The sequence below is a fragment of the Manis pentadactyla genome, chromosome 12 (assembly GCF_030020395.1).
Source record: "Manis pentadactyla isolate mManPen7 chromosome 12, mManPen7.hap1, whole genome shotgun sequence".
NCBI classification, from domain to species: domain Eukaryota; kingdom Metazoa; phylum Chordata; class Mammalia; order Pholidota; family Manidae; genus Manis; species Manis pentadactyla.
Genome location: NC_080030.1, coordinates 70,595,677 through 70,614,570, shown reverse-complemented (window position 1 = coordinate 70,614,570; position 18,894 = coordinate 70,595,677). Strand labels below are relative to the sequence as shown.

The 18,894-nt window shown below is 41.6% G+C and overlaps 1 protein-coding gene across 8 annotated transcripts in view; it reads right to left on the bottom strand.

Annotated features, from left to right (window-relative positions):
- FAM184A (family with sequence similarity 184 member A) overlaps positions 1-9,929 on the bottom strand; it is a 123,316-nt gene extending 113,387 nt beyond the window's left edge. For 3 of the 8 annotated variants that reach the window (XM_036925058.2, XM_036925060.2, XM_036925062.2), the window contains exon 1: positions 9,243-9,928. In XM_036925058.2, coding sequence (XP_036780953.2) covers positions 9,243-9,410 — 168 coding nt within the window. In that variant the 5' untranslated portion in view covers positions 9,411-9,928. Of the gene's footprint in view, positions 1-9,242 lie in introns of all 8 variants that reach the window. The other 5 variants (XM_036925061.2, XM_036925063.2, XM_036925059.2 and 2 more) reach the window with 3 other exon arrangements.
- Positions 9,930-18,894: the final 8,965 nt, after the last annotated feature.

Here is an 18,894-nt window from a genome sequence, read left to right as displayed (position 1 = left end):
ACTGCATTACAATAGCCCCCCATTAGATCTCTTGATTCCCATCTGCCCCTGTCACGGTGCTCTATTTAATACATAAATGTCATATACAGGAGAGTTAGGGTGGCAGGATCAACAGAAAGTTCTCACAAGGAATGAATGACCCAAGTATCTTTGTAGACAAGTAACTTACACCTGACAATCTCAATAGTTTTAGTAAAACAGAAAGCAGCTTATCTAACCAGTGTGTATAAAGACAGAGGGAAGGACACAACTGTGAACAATTCAGAGAGAAAGCAATATGACATAGTTTGAATAAACAGTTTATATATGAATAAATACCTATATATGAATCATTTTCAAGTACCTTTCTGTATGTTGCATAAAGTTAATCCAGAAACTTCCAACCTCACAGTGAGTGCAGTAGCCTCAGAGAATATATAATTTCTAGTTATCTTTAGGCACTTAGACAAAGGCTTTTAACAAAACCAATTCCTACACTGACAGTGTGCTAGAAAGGAAGTAACTGCAAACATATCTTATGCAAATTATGTTTATAAAAATTAGACTTCATTTTAATTAAAATAAGTCATCATATTTTTTCAAGGTTTTACTCCATGCCATGGAATAATTTATACATTTTATTGTTTTTTGAACTAGGGCAATATGATGGATTCAAGTTCAGATTATGAAGATAACAGTTTACATATAAGAGAGAATATGGCTGTAATTTTATCCCATGCTTATGATTGTAGGGTGGCTGCTAGGTGATCGGCAACTCACACAAAAGAGAAGTATTCCCACTCCCATTATCCTTTCCACCCCTCTATTTTGTGGGTGTTTAGGGAGATAATTAAGAGTCAAAGTAACACTCATGTGAGGGTGTTTAGGGTGGTAACAAGAGTCATAGTCAACCAGGCCCATAACAACAGCTGACAAATCAGAGCAGAGGCTAAGTAAACAGCAGATGCAAAGTTCTGCATCCATTTTTAGATAGTGGATTTATTATTCATGAATTCCATATTCCCAAATTTGCCTAGTTGCTAAAACTTATATGTAACATCAAAATCTAACACTCAGTTTGTTAGATAAGCTTCAGTCAGGCATGAGTTACAGTGCTGTTGCTGATCAGTTCACTATCAATGAATCAACAATATATGTTAAATAAGGTGCTGTTAAGCAGAAACATACCTAAAACAAGGTTTTGTACTGATCAGTGGATGAAAATGTGACCAGTGGGTGTCAGGAACATAACACTATTTTTCCCCTAGAACATAACTTGATGGAACATAACTACCTTAAATAATGAGAATCAGTCGTATTTTATTTGCTGTTCAACCTACACTTGTGATAGTTGTGGTCTCTAATAATGCAAACTATATCTCCATCTGAAAGGAAAATATATACAAAAACATGCTTAATTGTTAGAGGCTAAAAGCAGAGTCTAAACCAAGGGGGGGGAGCCTGGAGAGTGGGTAGAAACTGACATATACTGACCTCTGCTCCTACACAAATTATCTCATTTAATCTTTACAATAATTCTATGAGATAGGTTTTGTTATTCTCATTTTACAGTTGAGGAGACTGAGGCTCTGAGAGGTTAAAACGCTTACTATAGGTAACATGCTAGTAAGTGGTGAAGCTGAAATTCAAACTGGGATCTGTCTAATCCATTGAACCACTCCTCTGACCCATATGATGGGTATTGCTACCTCACTGGGCCATACGGTTCTGGAGTTGTGGCCCTCTGGCCTGCTCATGACAGACCTAAACCTGAAACAGACCCATTCATTCCTGGGTTACAGAAGACTGAAATTTCCCTTTACCCCTCCTACCACTGGATAAATGTGATGATTAAAATGTTCATCTACTTTATTCCAGTCATATATTCTCAAGTTTATTGGGAAAAAAATGAGAAAAATATATAGTCTAGAAGTGGAACCATAAAATTAATAGCATTAAATGATTCATAGTGCCTAACACAATATCATTCATTGACTAAGCATTCAAAAAAAGTTTACCCACCATATGAATAATCTATACACACTATTTTAGTCATTAAGTTTATCTTATTTTGTTACTCTGAGTAGACCATTATATTAAGCACACACAAACACACAACTTCCCTTCAAAATTACACATACATTGTTTATATAGTGTTACTTACACGAGGCAAAACATCTAAGAAGAAGAATGGAATACCATTTAGTGTTTTGGAAGTATAGGAATTCACTATTAATTCAGTTAACATGAACAAACTGCTTTGGTAACATTTTGCTTAACTTTTATCCTTTATACCACTTTTTAAGAGGTTAGTAAGTAGAAGACAGCAATGATGTTCATAAACTAAACAAAGAGAGGGGTGGGGGAGAAAAACTGGGAACCTTCCACATTTACTGCCTTCAGGAATGGGCCTGAGCAACAATCCAATTAAAAGCAAGCAGTTAAAGAAAAAAACATTTAAATAACCACACAGTAGTAACTTTGACACCAAGTATGAAAGTCTCTAAATCAAAAGTAATTTAAAAATTGTTTAAGTCTGAAATGAATAGTGCTGCCAATAAAAATAGGAAAATACGACATTTATCTAAGGATATAAAGATAGTTCTGTTACAAATTCACCAAAGCCACAGTTAACAAACTGTACAACCTGTAAATCCAGAGGTGGTTAGTGTATGGGAGGGGCACACTGGCTCACTCGCATCAAGCCTGTGATTCAGATGGCAAATTTGTATTATTAAGTTCGAACAAGAAGTACAGACAATAGATATTATTTAATTCAGAGGAAGGGAAGACTATCAAGGCTTAGGTTGGTCATGGCAGTTTTGGGGAGGATGGACATAAACGGGGTATTAAAAGAAGACTTTTAAGAAGGACTTGTGTTAAGCAAAGAGAACACAAGGAAACCATTCCTGCTCTTTGGAACCTTACACCCCACCTAATCATACTATAGTCTCTCAGTGAGAACTGTACTGAATTGTATCAAAAGTACAATCAACTAAGGAGGCACTGGATGAGCAGTCCCTAAGGGATTCCTCACAGAATACCCCTAACATAATGGGATATTAAAAGGGAACTTTCTTTTAAGAACCAAAGACAAGAGGAAAAAATGAGCACCTCTGTAGCCTATTAGGAACTGAATGAGTAGTATCAGAAAGAAGGCAGACACCGGGAAAGAGATCTGCTAGCACCTCTGCCATCAATCCAGAGACTTGGGTTCGTGTTCAGATTCTGCCAAAGACAAACTGTAATCTTCAAGTGACTCTGGGGTCTCAACTTCTACATCCATGAAATGCGATGAGACTGGTCAGACTCTGGTTTCTTCCACCTCTAAGCGTTTTAACTCTAAAGGTAGTCCTTTGTAAATTTCTGGACAATTTACAATAGTGGATAAATAGTATATCGTGCTTTTGTGCCCATTAGTAAAATACAAGAAATTATTTTAACCACTCAGCCATGACTAAATCCAAGTCACTGCACGACAGAAGGCAAACCTACAGGGTGACAAAGGTGGGAAAAGAGAAGCTGCACGGGCACGTGCCCAGCTGTCCGGCCCAGGCACAGCCAGAACTGAGTGTTAGTATGGAACAGGGTCTAGGTAACGCCAACAAACTGACTAGCGAACACTCAGTTGTACTTAATGTACAGAAAACAGGGATGTTTGAAAATTTCACTAGTACATAAATGTTCTGGCTTTGGATATAGTAAAAGGACAGTTTGAAATGATCATAAAACTATGTTTTCTTTATTTGCTGAGATTCTGATACATCAATTACCTACCTTCTGAAATGACAATACTTGTTTTAGACAGAGTGCTTTATATTTTTATTTTTGCATCAAAATATATTATGAAATAATACAGCTTTTTGAAGCAGTTTAAGAAAGCCAATAAACATTTAAATGTTTATGAATAATTAAACTCAGCTGCATTGATCTAGCATTAGAAGAGTAGCAGATACAGTTCTTTAGAAATAATGACTTTCTCTACAATATAATAAAACTGCATCACCACCATGACCAGCACCATCATCAATAAGTATTTATTAAGTTTCCACACTCTGCAAAGCCTCCATAACAAGGTTACATACATTCATATATAGGCCACAGTCTCTCTAGCTGAGGAACTCACAGTCAAATTAAAAAACAAGATATATTTTTAAACATAATAAACATTTTGCAAATTTGTATTATTAAGTATCAAAAAGAAGTACAGATAATAAATATTATAGTAATTCAGAGTAGGGGAAGCCTAACAAGGCCTAGGTTGCTCACAGCAGTTTTTGGGAGGAGGGATATAAGCTGGGTATTAGAAGACTTTTAAGAAGGACCTGATGCTAAGCACAGAGAACACAAAGAAATTATTCTGGCTCTTTGGAACCTTGCACCCCACCTTACACTAAGTGAGAACCGGACTGAACTGTAACAAAAGTGCAATCATCTAAGAAGGTACTGGATGTGCAGTCCCTAACAGGATCCCTCACATAATACCTCTAACAAAATGGGATATTAAAAGGGAACTTTCTTTTAAGAACCAAGGACAATTGACATTCCGAAACAGGTACCAGAATATTCTCAAAATTTCCAAAAGAGGCCATCGAAAGAGAGGCATGTTGAGGTGTGCTCCGTCCTACCCCCAATGCTAATGAGAGAAGTCTGAAAGCAGGTACAGAGGTGGGTGTTGGAGGTTTCCTTGGGAAGAGCTGTGGGAACAAGTGCCCTTGCCTCTAAGGGGAAGACAGATGCTATCACTTGCCTAAAGTCCAGGGGCAATGGCTTTGACAAGACCACTTGAAGAGCTTGGCATGCGTCTCAAGCACTTCAGAGAACATGATGAATGGGCATGTGAAAATCTAAAGGATGAGAAGGTGGATGAAAAGGTGTGTCAGAGTGAGAGACAGATGGCTGAATGGGGACTGCTCCCAGAGTCTACTTGGATAAGAACGAGTGCTCCCAATGGACCAAGGTGCGCTCTGTGGGAAAGAGAGACAGAGCAAGCTGGGGTGGGGTCTCCTGGGTCACCCTGATCCATCCCAGAGGGTTTCCTGGAGCTTGAACAGACCTCAGCAAAATGAACACGAAGGTCCTGCCAGATGCAAGAGGCTGAGGACAGAGTAAGCAACAAGCCAGAATACAGATGCGTTCTCACTGTTGAGGACCTTGAGGTGAGGCATCCTGAGCAACTGAGGTGGGAGATGGAGAATCCAAAACTGAAAGAGCTTCAAACATTTGCCATGTTTACACTTCACTGAAAGAAGCTAGATACCCAAGCACTCATCAAGTAAAGTGTATGGCTCCTCTGTTCTCTCTGCCCTTCTTCCTTGTCCAGCCTGGGGAGGGTCAGGACCCAGGACTGACAAGACAAAGCAGGAGTAGAAAAGTTCAGTCAGAAGAAAACTGTCAACGATGCTTCCCTTCTCAGATTCCTGGCTTCCCCCTTAGAATAGGCAGAGTTAGGGAGAGGACATGGGGGAGGTTTAGTTTGGGCTTTATTTGTTGGTACTGGCCATAATAATCATATTAATAACCAAATTTAAACTTTTGTGACCTTTACTGAAGGACAATTTGCATTATCTAAAAGCAACCAGAAAAGTCATGTTTATCTGAGGGCTGTGATGAGCCAGCCTCATAAATTGAAAGGGATAATGGGTGACAAAAATAAAGCTGTTTGAGAGCTACATCCTACAAGAACTGCTTTTCAAACAACCAAATGCACTGAAGTCAACACAATGATGAGTACAGAAGTACACAAATGTGATTTGTAGGATATAACTCAACCCATCCAGCTTTCTGCCAATCCTGAGATGGCTCAGCCATTATCTACTCCAGAAATTTGCCACATGACTCAAGGATCTAAGAGTAATTTTAAAATTTGACAGGAACAAGCTAAATATAATAGACTCATTTTAAAAGGCAGAAACCTCCCTCTTCTAACACTTAGCAAAGTGTTCCTTACATAAAAGGTGCTTGAGAAACTGCTGCTCTCATTTCCATGAGATGGCTGCAATGTTAGAGTCTCAGGAAATAGAATCTGAAAAATATGTCTGCAGCTGAGACTGCTTTGTAGTTAAAATGATAGTGAGTCTTACTATGTGCAAAATTATAATATAGACTGGTTTTATCCTCATCCTTTCATACTAGCCAAGTCTCTGAAAATTGATGTTGTATTTTCAATACTGTTCTACAGCAATACAGAATAAATGTGTAAATTTTAAACACTGTATTCAAATAGAAGAAAAATTACTGTATATATTTTAAAGATATCAGTGGAAAACAAAAAGAAATACAATTATCACATAATGTTATTAAATACAGAATGGTTTATTTTTAAAAGAGAGAAGCACTTTAAATTATCCAGCATTTTACTAATATATACTTTATTGGCAAATAATAATCTCTTTTTTGTGACAGCCTCAATTAAGAGCCTACTATCTTAGAGAGTTATAATACCGTTATCCTCCTTTTGAAGATTAGGAAACTGAGGCTCAGAGTTTAATGACTTGAGAGCTGAGTTCTATTAACTCATACCCAAAAGAAATAAAATCCTGTTTTAATGGTTACCTTCATAATGTCTAGTTTTGAAATATTTTAATAACATATCTCTACTGATATGAATTTATTAATAAACTCTTCATGAGTGAAAATTCTATATAGCAGATACAAGTAAAGTTTCTATTGGTGAATATATTACTCACAATACAATAATTGTGACTGTAAAATTTGATAATTCACAAAATGGTACATAAAACAAACATGTCTTATTGTATGTTTCAAAAACTGAAGGGTGTTGGCTGCAACAGAGTCCTATTATCGGACTGTTTCATTCTCATGCTTTATCTTAGTAATAAAAGCAAAAGAACAGGGTGGGAGAAACCCTAGATATTCCAGTATGACACCTCCCTGGGATGTCATCTGGCAATGTCTGCAGACAAGTTTATTCTCCTGACTGTGTGCGAGTGGAGCAGAGAAAGGGCAAAGCTACTGGAACTGTCTAGGCAGCATGAGGGAGGCTGCTACACACCCTAAAATGTACAGGACAGCCCTGCCTGCTCCTAACAAGGAGTTAATCCTGTAAAAAATGTCAGCAGTGCCAAGGTTGAGAAACTCTAGTAGAAGAGATTAAATGTCTGAGGCACTTAGCAGAGAGGGTGGCTTGTTTAGAGATTGTAACCATAAACACTAAATCAGAGTCCAAGTAACACACTCAGTAAAAATTAGATGTAGCACTCAAGGCTTAATGAGAGCACTGGCATGGAGGCAGCCTCCTGTCTTATTAAATTTCAGGTGGGTAGTGCGAAGGGAAAAAGTGACAGCAACTTCTACCAATACTTCCACTTTAAATAGTTCTGATTTTTTTTGTTCTGATAAAAAAAAAACATGAAATTGAAAAAGTATAAGTAAAAAGAAAAGTGGTTTGGAGAGATGAGAAACTTCTTTTACTAAACTGTACACAGTTCCACTATCAACTTACCAAGTTTATATTCCTTCAAGCAGGACCCTAGATGGTTACAATCTAAAATAAGAACACTGGACGTTATGAACACACCATTAAAGAATATCAGAATAAATATTCACGTCCTTCATTCTGGACATCAGTATTCTGAAGAGAAAATACGATTTCAGGAAGCCTGGCTTTTAGCTCCCAAATGTATAAATGCTCTGATGGTATACTATCATTCCTTCATGGGCCTTCCTTTCTCTGAATTTGGAGACATTCTGTCACAAAAGGAACAGGAAAATGTAGACATGTAGCAATTTTCGAGACAGTGCTGACATAAACCAAATACCAAAATTTCCCAAAATGTTGGCTTGCTTTGCATGGTTGAGTTTTACTGTCATGTACTGGTACTTTCTCTGCATTTCCATTTGATCTGTCATTCTTCAGTTCCTTTCATGGTATTTTTCTTTCTACCCTCAATCCCATTTCTTCACCAAAATCTTTTTTCCCTCTTGATTCCTTCTTCATTCCCCTTTCCTTCTTTTCCTCTCTTTCAACTCTGCTTTACTTTACCCGCTCAAAAGTGCCTACTTCCAGTCACTTCTCAGTGTCTATGAGACGACTATGGGAGAGCTGGGGTGGGTGGGTAAGGCAGATGAAGAGACACAAAAATCTCAATCATAATATAAGTTGGTCACAGGAATGGAAGTGCAGAATGTAGAATATAGTCAATGGCTCTGTAACATCTTTTTATGTTGACAGTAACTGCACTAGTTGGTGTTGAGGATTCAATAATGTGGGTAAAGAATCAGTGTTGTATAGGAAGCCAACATACTATTGTGTATGAACTATATACTTCAATAAAAAAAATACACTTTAAAAAAGTTCCAACTTGCAATGCAATTATATAATGAGAATTTTGGAGTTAAAAGAGTAAGACTTTAGAGATTACCTAGTAATAAACCCCACAAACTGCCCACCTCCCTTCATTAGGTCAGCACTCCTAACAAGTGTTCAGCCACTCAACTTAAACACAGTAAGATCTACCACCTCTAGAGATTTCAGAAACAATGAATCACTTCTCACTAAAGGGTAATGAAAGATTGTGAGATCTAAACAGGGCAATATAATTATCTGAATTGCTCTTGCTTCACAGATGTCGATTCTTTCTCATTACCAGCACTTACTAAACTAGAAAAAGGCTCACCATCCAAATGGCATCCTAGAATTGGCCAAATGTGCAGGTTATTTGCTCTCTTAAAATTATCTTTTGAGGGTTGAAACATTAACTAAATGCAGACACAAGCCCTGTTTCATATTTTGTCAAGATAATGACTCATTAAATCCCAAAACTGACTTGCAAGGTATGTTTTACCCTCCTACATTGCTCAAAAGGTGTGCTCTCCCCTCAACTAAGTAACTAGCGAAAAATACGGATTTAATTCTGAAGATTCCAGGTCATGTTGGGTAAATACGGTATTGTACTTCATACAGTAGAGTAATGCCTCGTGGAGCCTGGGCAGATGCGAGAGAACAAAACTAAAGCGATTTATTATCGTGCCATGAAATAAGTAGATCCTTATTTGTTCTGTACTGGCTTACCCCTAAAGGGCAGCGGGGTGCAAATCCCATAAACCCAGCCGAGTTGTGGAGCAGTCTAGTTTAAATTAACATCACCAGCATTCCATCGAAGTTTGAACAGTTTCTGGAGGTACGTCTCCGGCTGTTGCTTCCCCAGAACGGCCTGTTTCAAGTCGCCATGGGCGCAGGGTGCTCAGCCTGAGCCCGGCAGGTGAGCGCCGCCCTGTGGACCCCGTAGCCGCGCCCTTACCTTAGTGAGCTGGGCGATTTTCTTGCTCATCTTCAGGTGCAGGTCGTGGCTGTAGTCCATGCTGTGCCCCGCCTGCTGCGCGGCGGCCGGCGAGGGCGCGAATTTGGCCGCCCCGCTGGCCGAGCCTCCGTAGTAGTGCGGCTGCCAGCTCATGCCTGGGGTCGCCATCTTCCCGACAGACCCCGGCCGCGCACCTGTCCCCGCGCGTTGGGGGTGGCCCGCGGACGCCCGGCGTCCAGGAGGCTCGAGCCCTGGCGGCCGCTCTCGGACTTGACACCCGCGGTCCGTCGGCCGCAGCCGCAGGCGCGCTCCCGCCCGCGACCCCCGGCGGACCCCCAACCAGGGACCGGACGGCCCTGCCGGCCCGAGGCAGCGAGCGACTCCGACGCGGGGCAGACGCCCGGGGTCCGGCGGCGGCCCGGGGCTGGGCCTGCTCTCGCCCGCTCTTTAGCTCGCACCTGGCCGGGGCGTCATGGGCTGCGTGGCCCCGCAGGTCCGCTGCCCCTGGGACCAGGGAGCCGGCGAGACGGCCGCCGAGGCTGCGGAGGGAGGAGACGGGGCGGGCTGCGGCGGGGGTAGGCGGGGATAGGAGGAGGCCGCATAGCCGTGGACCCGCCGTTGCCAGGGATCGCGGAGCGCGCGGGGCCGACGACGTCATTTCCCCGCAGCCAAGCCCCGCCCCGCGCCGCCGCCGCCGGCCCCTCAGCCTGGCGGCCAGTAGGGGGCCGGGCGAAGGGCGTGAGAGGACCGGCGCCAGGTGCTTCGCGCCCCCGAGGGAACCCGGAACACCCGTCAGGCAGTGGCCGACAGGGCAGTGGGTGGCGCTCTAGGGAAAAATCCCGCGGGAGAAGATGGGCCCGGTGGTCACCTGCGGATTGCAGAATGACTGCTGACTTAGTGAGCCTTCCCACGTGCTTTGTTGTACTCTGGGGCCAAGTGGTTTTTCCCCGAGAGGAGAGGCAAGCTGCCGTCCAACTCCCTCCCGAGCTGGCTGACTTCACCACCTGAGACGGGTAGCCCGGGAATACAGTAACCCCTGCCCTGACCCTGCCTTCTACACTCATACAAACTTGATTGTTCTGTTAACCTAAAAAAAGTCATCAACAAAATGGGTTTACTAGGTGTGGATAAAATGAGAGTTCCAGTGGCCAGGATTCTCACCTGACCCTGGTTGACTAGCTCACTGCACGCCTGTGGGCAATACATGGCTGTTGACTCTGTAGAGCTCCGCTCAGTGCTCTGGGCACGACACGGTGGCATGGCTACAAGGCTGCAGGAAGCAGAGCAGAGGACAGAGGCCCAGGGGATGACTGTGCGGACAGAGGGGCCCAGAGGCAGAGACCGGCTTGCTGCATGCAGACTCACTCTGAGTGAACTGACCTGCCACCTGGAAATTAAGTTGGGTATAACCCTTTCACCCCAAGAACGTTTTGCTGTCAGTTTCTTTGGTCACATTGAATCCATATCGAACTTGCCTGGGGCTGAAACCCATTGGCAAGACATTAGGGAAAAGTGGAGAATAGCAATTCGAAACATGCACGCACTACGGAAAAACCTTTGGCAAGTCCCAAAAGGAGATGAACTGTATTTTATGGAAAAGGAGGAGGTTGTGAGGGGTTGTTTTTAAGGACAGTCCACTGGAGAAAAGCAAGAATTCAGGGTGATGGCGGTTTCTCCCTAGCTGAGTTGCAGTCTGGGTAGTCAATTTCTTGTGGGAGATGCACTGTATGGGTTTCTCTGTTGAGGCCTGTGATTGACAATTCTTACTGTAATTGACATGGAGTGATATGGCTACCCCTCTAGCTTCCTGACTCCACTTTAGTGAGGTTTCCCTTTATTAATTTTCACAGTTACAATGTCTTAGGTCGACCTACTACTTGCCAGGAGACACTGTCCCTCATTCAACCCATGTCACACCTCATCAGTCAATTGGTTATAGCACTGAACCCCTACTTTTTCCCAGTCTAGTGGGACCCCAGACAATTATACATGAAATGTAGTTGGCTGGAAATAAAGAGAAAAAAGACAGAAGATGGTACAAGACATCACCTTCTTAAGGATTTGGGGCTAGATCAAAATGTGTCATTAACATCTTTACTCCTGAAGGTCAAGTGATTTTTTTAAAGTGTATCCTGTATTCATGTAAATTAGTCATTTTAGGGCAATCTTAACACAACTTTAAAAATGTAAGATTGTACCTATTTTTTAAAAAGTATATTCTCCGTGTAGTTTTGCAGAACTGAATAATGTGATTTTAGCATGCAGCTAAGCCATTATATAATCTAAGATTATTAACAAATCTGGTTGGGGCCAAATTAATGTAAAATGTCTGATTGTGACAAAAATCTAAACCAACAAAGTAAAGATTGAATAGGATCTTGAAATACTTCCAGAACTGTTGAATTTCCAGAAAGCAAGCCTGAAATTGGCTACATCTTTTCTCAGATGCTTTTCCCACTCCCCACTTCCCCATAGACCTTTTAGAAAATAAGTCCTGTAGTTCCAAGGTTCTGAATGAAGCAGATGGCCTGAAACAAATATGCAGATTTTGCTCCCTTCTTCAACTCTAATGACTAAATGAAATTAAAGAGAATTAGGAGCTAGTGCTATTTGATCAAATTCTAGGCATGGAAGATTCACAATCATTCTAGAATTTTCATGTCTTTCACATTCTAAACACAAGTGTATGCTCGAAAGTCTTCCTGTGTTTCCCTAAATTTTTATAGCTAAATCTTCCTCAAGCAAAGAAGGTGTCTTTGCTTTTGTTTCTATGCTATAGTCAAAGAGAGTAAAGGGCTGGAAATAAGGAGACTAACATGTAGCCTCAGCTGAGTCAGTGAACCTGTTCATTCCTCAAGTGCCTCCTCTGAAAAGAGACGATATTCTCAGTCTCTTCCTACTCTAGTTTGGGAGTTAGAGATTGCAGCCCTCGTTCACTGGTAGTTCACTCTGAACCCCATCACATGAGCTCCTGCCACCACTATATGACATTGCCCAAGGAGAGCCTTTTTGTAGATACTATTCTCAAAAGACACCCTGTGTCATTCCATGAATTTAATATTTTTGCCCTGCCACAATGGGATAAAACAGATCGTTCGATACAGGATTATATCCAATTATAAACAATCCATAGAAACATAATAATATAATACATCTATAATCCCATTACCTAGAATCTTTTCAAAAATCCAGTAAAGGAAGTGAGCAATAGGAGAGCAAACAGGAAGGCCAGGTAGGTAAGAAATCTTCATTTAGTTGTCTCTCACGAGGTGGTTTATGCAGAGTAATTTACTGAATGCCTCTTGTGTACTCGGTGCTGCGTCAGGGGCTGAGGCTGTAGCCATAGCTAAGAATCAGCCTGTGGCCTCAAAAAGCTAGTGGAAAAGACAGACAAGTAAAGAATAAGGTGCCACACAGTGTGGTAAGTGTTAAAGGAACTCACAAGAGGGGCACTAACTCTAGCCTTGGGGTGTCAGAGAAGGCTTCACACATACAAAAAGGTAATAATTGAGCAGACTTCTGGAGGATGTGTTTTTATATAAAGAGAGGTAGGGAAGGTGGACTGCAAGCTCTGAGGATAGCAAGGTGCAGCCCTGCAGATGAGGGAAAACATAACCTATTTAGTGAAAAGCAAGTGGCTGGAGCAAAGAGTTTGATGGGATGTCAGAATATGAGGTGGGGCAGGTATCGAGATGATACATTGCTGATGAGGATGCTTATTTGCCTTGACAAGGGGATGGGACTTTATTCTGAATGCAAAAATGAGGCTGTAAGCAGACAAAAAAAACCCAGATTTTCATTTTAGTAACATTATTCTTGCAACTATGGAAAACAGATTACAGGGGCAAATTTATAGATAAGGAAATTAAGTTAGCAGGCTATTGCACTTATTTAGGTGAGAAAGGATATCCGTACCACTGACTAAAATATGGTGGTGAGAATAGAAAGAAATGGATGGACCTGAAACATCCATAAGGTAAAGTCAACAGGGCTTGTAGACTGAGGAAGAGAGAGCAGCCAAGGACTTCTCCTGAGACAGGGACTAGAGGCGGAGGGACAGGTGGGAGAAGGTGATAAGTTCAGTGTGGAACATGTCACCTTTGAGATGTCTGTGGGACATTTAATTGGAGATGTTCAGTTGCAATCGAATCTACAGTCGGAGTGGTGGTAATACAGTAAACACATTTGAATACAACAGGGGGAGATGAATATTGCTTGCAAGAGGAGGACAGACTGCTATGTGTATATGAAAAGAAGCATCTGCCTAGGCAGGTTGTCATCTATGACACTGGGGAAACTCTCCCTAAGGAAGAGTCATAACCCATGGATGGAAACATCAGTCACAAAGGGAACAATACCCAAGAAATGGGCTCTTAGTAAGGCAGAACTTTGGCACAGCAGGGGTAGAAGCTGGTGCAGGGGAACAATCACTGAAAGAGGGTAGAAGAAGGAGCTAAAAGTTAAAAGAATTATTGACTATTAGAGCTGGAACAGAACTTCAAATCAAAACCTCTTATTTTACACATATTGAAGATCAGAGAGGTTGAACTGCACAGATTTTCAAAACCAACTAGTAGTAGAGCTTAGAATTATTACCTAGGTATTTTCAACCCCAGTTCTTAGCACTATTGGAGAATCCCTGTTCTGATATTCTTTGAGTAAATCTATCTTATGCTAATGCTTTCATAAACTGATATTTCACTTATGAATTATACTTGGAATGTCATCTCACAGGCTCTGAAATCCCCCCTACTTTTTGAATTACTAGAAATGGTAGAGGGAGGGAAGAAGAAAGTGGTTCTGGTGGATATAAAGGCCAGTTAATGATGAAGCTAATGAAGTTGACATGACTCCTACCAGAAGGGATCTTAACTAGTAATAACATGGTATAAAATTTAGTAAAAATTTATAAAAATATACTTTCTTGTATTTTTCTTTTAAGCATCCCAAATTTTAGATACTTCAGGCTCCAGAAAACCTAGATTAATCCCAGACAGCAGTATCTCAAGTTAAAAAGTAAAATTAAGTTTGAAATATTCACTAAAATGTTAGTGGACCAATAGCACATGCAGCAAAGAAAAAGTAGATTAATTGGAAATCATCAAAATTAAAAACTTTTGTGCATTGAAGATATCAACAACCGAGTGAAAAAGCAAGCCATGAAAAGGAAGAAAATGTTTATGCATTATAGGTCTGATAAGGGATTAATATCCAGAATTTATAAAGAATTTCTACAACTCAAAAATAACAGAACAATTAAAAAGTTGGCAAAGGACTTAAATAGACATTTCTCCAAAGAACATATACAAATGACTAGTAAGCACATGAAAAGATGCTTAGGAACACTACGCTTATGCATTTGAGTAGTATCTCAAAACCACACTGAGATATACTTCACGTGCATTAAAATGGCCAGTATAAAAACAAAACTGAAATAACAAGTGTTATGTGGAAAAACTGGGACCCTTATACATTGCTGGTAGGAATGTAAGAATGGTACAGCCACTGTGGAAGCAGCATGGCAGTTCCTCAAAAAATTAAACATAGTATTACCATGTGATCCATCAGGTCCACTTCTGGGTGTGTACCCCCCAAAAAACTGAAAGCAAAGACTCCAAGAGATATTTGTAGATATTTCTATGCTAATGTTCAAAGGAACATTATTCACATAGCCAAAATGTTAGTGGAAGCCCCCTAAGTGTCTGTTGACAGATGAATGGATAAACGAATGGTACATACATACAATGGTGTATTATTTAGCCTTAAAAAGGAAGGAAATTCTGATGAGCTTCAGCTTGGACAAACCTTGAAGACATTATGCTCATTGAAATGAACCCGTCACAAAAGGACAAATACTGCATGATTCCACTTACATGAAGTACTTAAAGTAATCAAATTCAAAGATGAAGTGTCTGGTTGTCAGGGGCTGGAAGGAGGTGGGAACGGCAAGTTATTATTTAATGGACATGGAATTTAAGTCTGGGAAGATGAAGAAATTTTGGAGGTAGATGGTTGTGATGGCTGCACAGCAATGTGAATATACTAAACACTGAATTGTACTCTTACTAATGGTTAAAATGGCAATTTTTTATTATGTATATTTTACCACAATAAAAAAAAGTGGACACTGATTTATCCAATGAAAGATGCCCCATCATTCCTGGGAAATCAATTCCAGAGTACAGGTAATCAGTGTTCTTCCATGAACCAGCAATATTTACTGAATGCTTTCCTTGTGGAGATGAAACAGTCATTTCCCACACAGGGTCATGATTAGCTCTAGAGGATGTTGGATATAAAGTTCAAAAGAAGGAAGAGGTGGGAAAATGTTCCCATTTTTTTCTCTTTCCCATTTGGGCCAGAGTCAGAGTTCAAATAGGATAGTCAACTGAGACTGGTACTAAGTATCTACAAAAATGCCTGACAAGGGACATCACAGGAAGATGGCAGCGTGAGTAGTTCAGAGGAAATATCCTCCCCAAAACATATATATTTATGAAAATACAATAAATACAACTATTCCTAAAAGAGACACCAGTGGATGCAGTACAACAGCCAGGATACATCTACATCTGCGAGAACTCAGCATCACACGAAGGGGGTAAGATACAAGCTGCGGCCAGGCGGGACCTGAACGCTCCCCCACCCCAAAACCCGGCGGGAAGAAAGGAGTCGGAACGGGGAGGGAGTGAAAGCCCAGGACATGTTAAACAACCAGCTCTAGAAATCCGCACCCAGAACTCAGACACAAGGTGCACGGGGTGCTGGATATTAGAGAATGGAAAAGCAAAACCTGTGGGCAGGTCCCTGCAACTGGCGCCCCTGAGACAAAAGAAAAGTGAGTGCTTTCTGCAAGTCTTAAAGAGGCAGGGACCCCATAGCTGGACGAAGTTGTCCTGGCAGCTGGAAATACCGGGGAAACTTAGGCGCCCTAAACAGACGCAGTGCAGCTCTGAAGCCCCTCACAGGACTAGGCAGCCTGCCAGTTGTTCCTCCAACTGGTGCGGACCCTGAAACATGGGCCCAGTAGCAGGAGAGTGGGAGCACACACCGGAGGCGGAAGCGAGAGAAGAAACCGAGAGCAGATCCGTGCGCTGCAGGGCGAGGCCACAGCGGTGCGACCGAACAGCCTGGGCACGGCTCGTGTGCACCGGCGGCAGTGAAGCCAGAGCCCGGTAGAAGCCTGAGTGGAAAAGCCCCGCACTCACTGGCAGCGGACCCAGAAGGAGCAGGCGTGCTCCCAGGAGCCGACCGGAATCCCAGCCCAACACACAGCCGCCCAGGCCAGACCCAAAGGCTGCTGCTGCTACACAGCTGCCCGTCAGGGTCGCCGCTAGCACGGAGGAGCACACCTGGCATGCCTGCCACTCCCCGGAGGGCTCCGCGTTGCTCTGACGGACATCCCGCCCATAGCAGCTTAGGAGATTAACCCGGTGGCTTCTCCAGGAGTGCAGGTAGCCGTCACAGGCAGCGGAGAAGGGCAAGGCATCCAGCAAGCAGGAAAGGACTTTCTTCTTCCAGCTGACACACCCGCAACCTGCCTAAAGCCACTACAATCACTATGAAAAGGCAAAAGAATCTGGTCCAGACCAAGATAGTTACACCTGAGAAAGAATCTGCAGAGGCAGACCTAACCAGTCTCCCTGAAAAAGAATTCAAAATAAAAATCATAAACATGCTGACAGAGCTACAGAGAAATATGCAAGAGCTAAGGGATGAAGTCCAGAGGGAGATTACAGACATCTGGAGGGAAATCACAGATGTCCGGAGGGAGATTACAGAAGTGAAACAAACTCTGGAAGGATTTATAAGCAGAATGGATAAGATGCAAGAGGCCATTGATGGAATAGTAACCAGAGAACAGGAACGCACAGAAGCTGATGCAGAGAAAGATAAAAGGATCTCCAGGAATGAAACAATATTAAGAGAACTCTGTGACCAATCCAAAAGGAACAATATCCGCATTATAGGGGTACCAGAGGAAGAAGAGAGAGAAAAAGGGATAGAAAGTGTCTTTGAAGAAATAATTGCTGAGAACTTCCCCAAACTGGGGGAGGAAATAGTTGCTCAGAATACAGAGGAACACAGAACTCCCGAGAGATGGGATTCAAAGAGGTCAACACCAAGACACATAATAATTAAAATGGCAAAGATCAAGGACAGGGACAGAGTATTAAAGCCAGCCAGAGAGAGTAAGAAGGTGACCTACAAAGGAAAACCCATCAGGGTATCATCAGACTTCACAACAGAAACCTTACAGGCCAGAAGAGAATGGCATGATATATTTAATGCATTGAAACAGAAGGGCCTTGAACCAAGGATACTGTATCCAGCACGATTATCATTTAAATATGAAGGAGGGATTAAACAATTCCCAGACAAGCAAAAGTTGAGGGAATTTGCCTCCCACAAACCACCTCTACAAGGTCTCTTAGAGGGACTGCTCTAGATGGGAGCACTCCTAAAAAGAGCACAGAACAAAACACCCAACATATGAAGAATGGAGGAGGAGGAATAAGAAGGGAGAGAAATAAAGAGTTACCAGACAGTGTTTATAATAGCTCAATAAGCGAGTTAAGTTAGACAGTAAGGTAGTAAAGAAGCTAAACTTGAACCTTTGGTAACCAGGAATCTAAACCAGCAATGGCAATAAGCACATATCTTTCAATGATCACCCTAAATGTAAATGCACTGAATGCACCAATAAAAAGACACAGAGTAATAGAATGGATAAAAAAGCAAGACCCATCTATATGCTTCTTACAAGAGACTCACCTCAAATCCAAAGACATGCGCAGATTAAAAGTCGAGGGATGGTAAAAGATATTTCATGCAAACAACAGGGAGAAAAAAGCAGGGGTTGCAGTACTAGTATCAGACAAAATAGACTTCAAAACAAAGAAAGTAACAAGAGATAAAGAAGGACACTATATAATGATAAAGAGGTCAGTCCAACAAGAGGATATAACCATCGTAAACATATATGCACCCAATACAGGAGCACCAACATATGTGAAACAAATACTAACAGAATTAAAGGAGGAAATAGAATGCAATGCATTCATTTCAGGAGACGTTAACACACCACTCACTCCAAAGGACAGATCCACCAGACAGAAAATAAGCAAGGACACAGAGGCACTGAACAACACACTAGACCAGATGGACCTAATAGACATCTATAGAACTCTACATCCAAATGCAACAGGATACACATTCTTCTCAAGTGCACATGGAACATTCTCCAGAATAGACCACATATTAGGCCACAAAAAGAACCTCAGTAAATTCCAAAAGATTGAAATTCTACCAACCAACTTTTCAGACCACAGAGGTATAAAACTAGAAATAAATTGTACAAAGAAAGCAAAAAGGCTCACAAACACATGGAGGTTTAACAACATGCTCCGAAATAATCAATGGATCAATGACCAAATTAAAACGGAGATCCAGCAATATATGGAAACAAATGACAACAACAATACAAAGCCCCAACTTCTGTGGGATGCAGGAAAAGCAGTCTTAAGAGGAAAGTATATAGCAATCCAGGCATATTTAAAGAAGACAGAACAATCCCAAATAAATAGTCTAATGTCACAATGATCAAAACTGGAAAAAGAAGAACAAATGAGGCCTAAGGTCAGCAGACGGA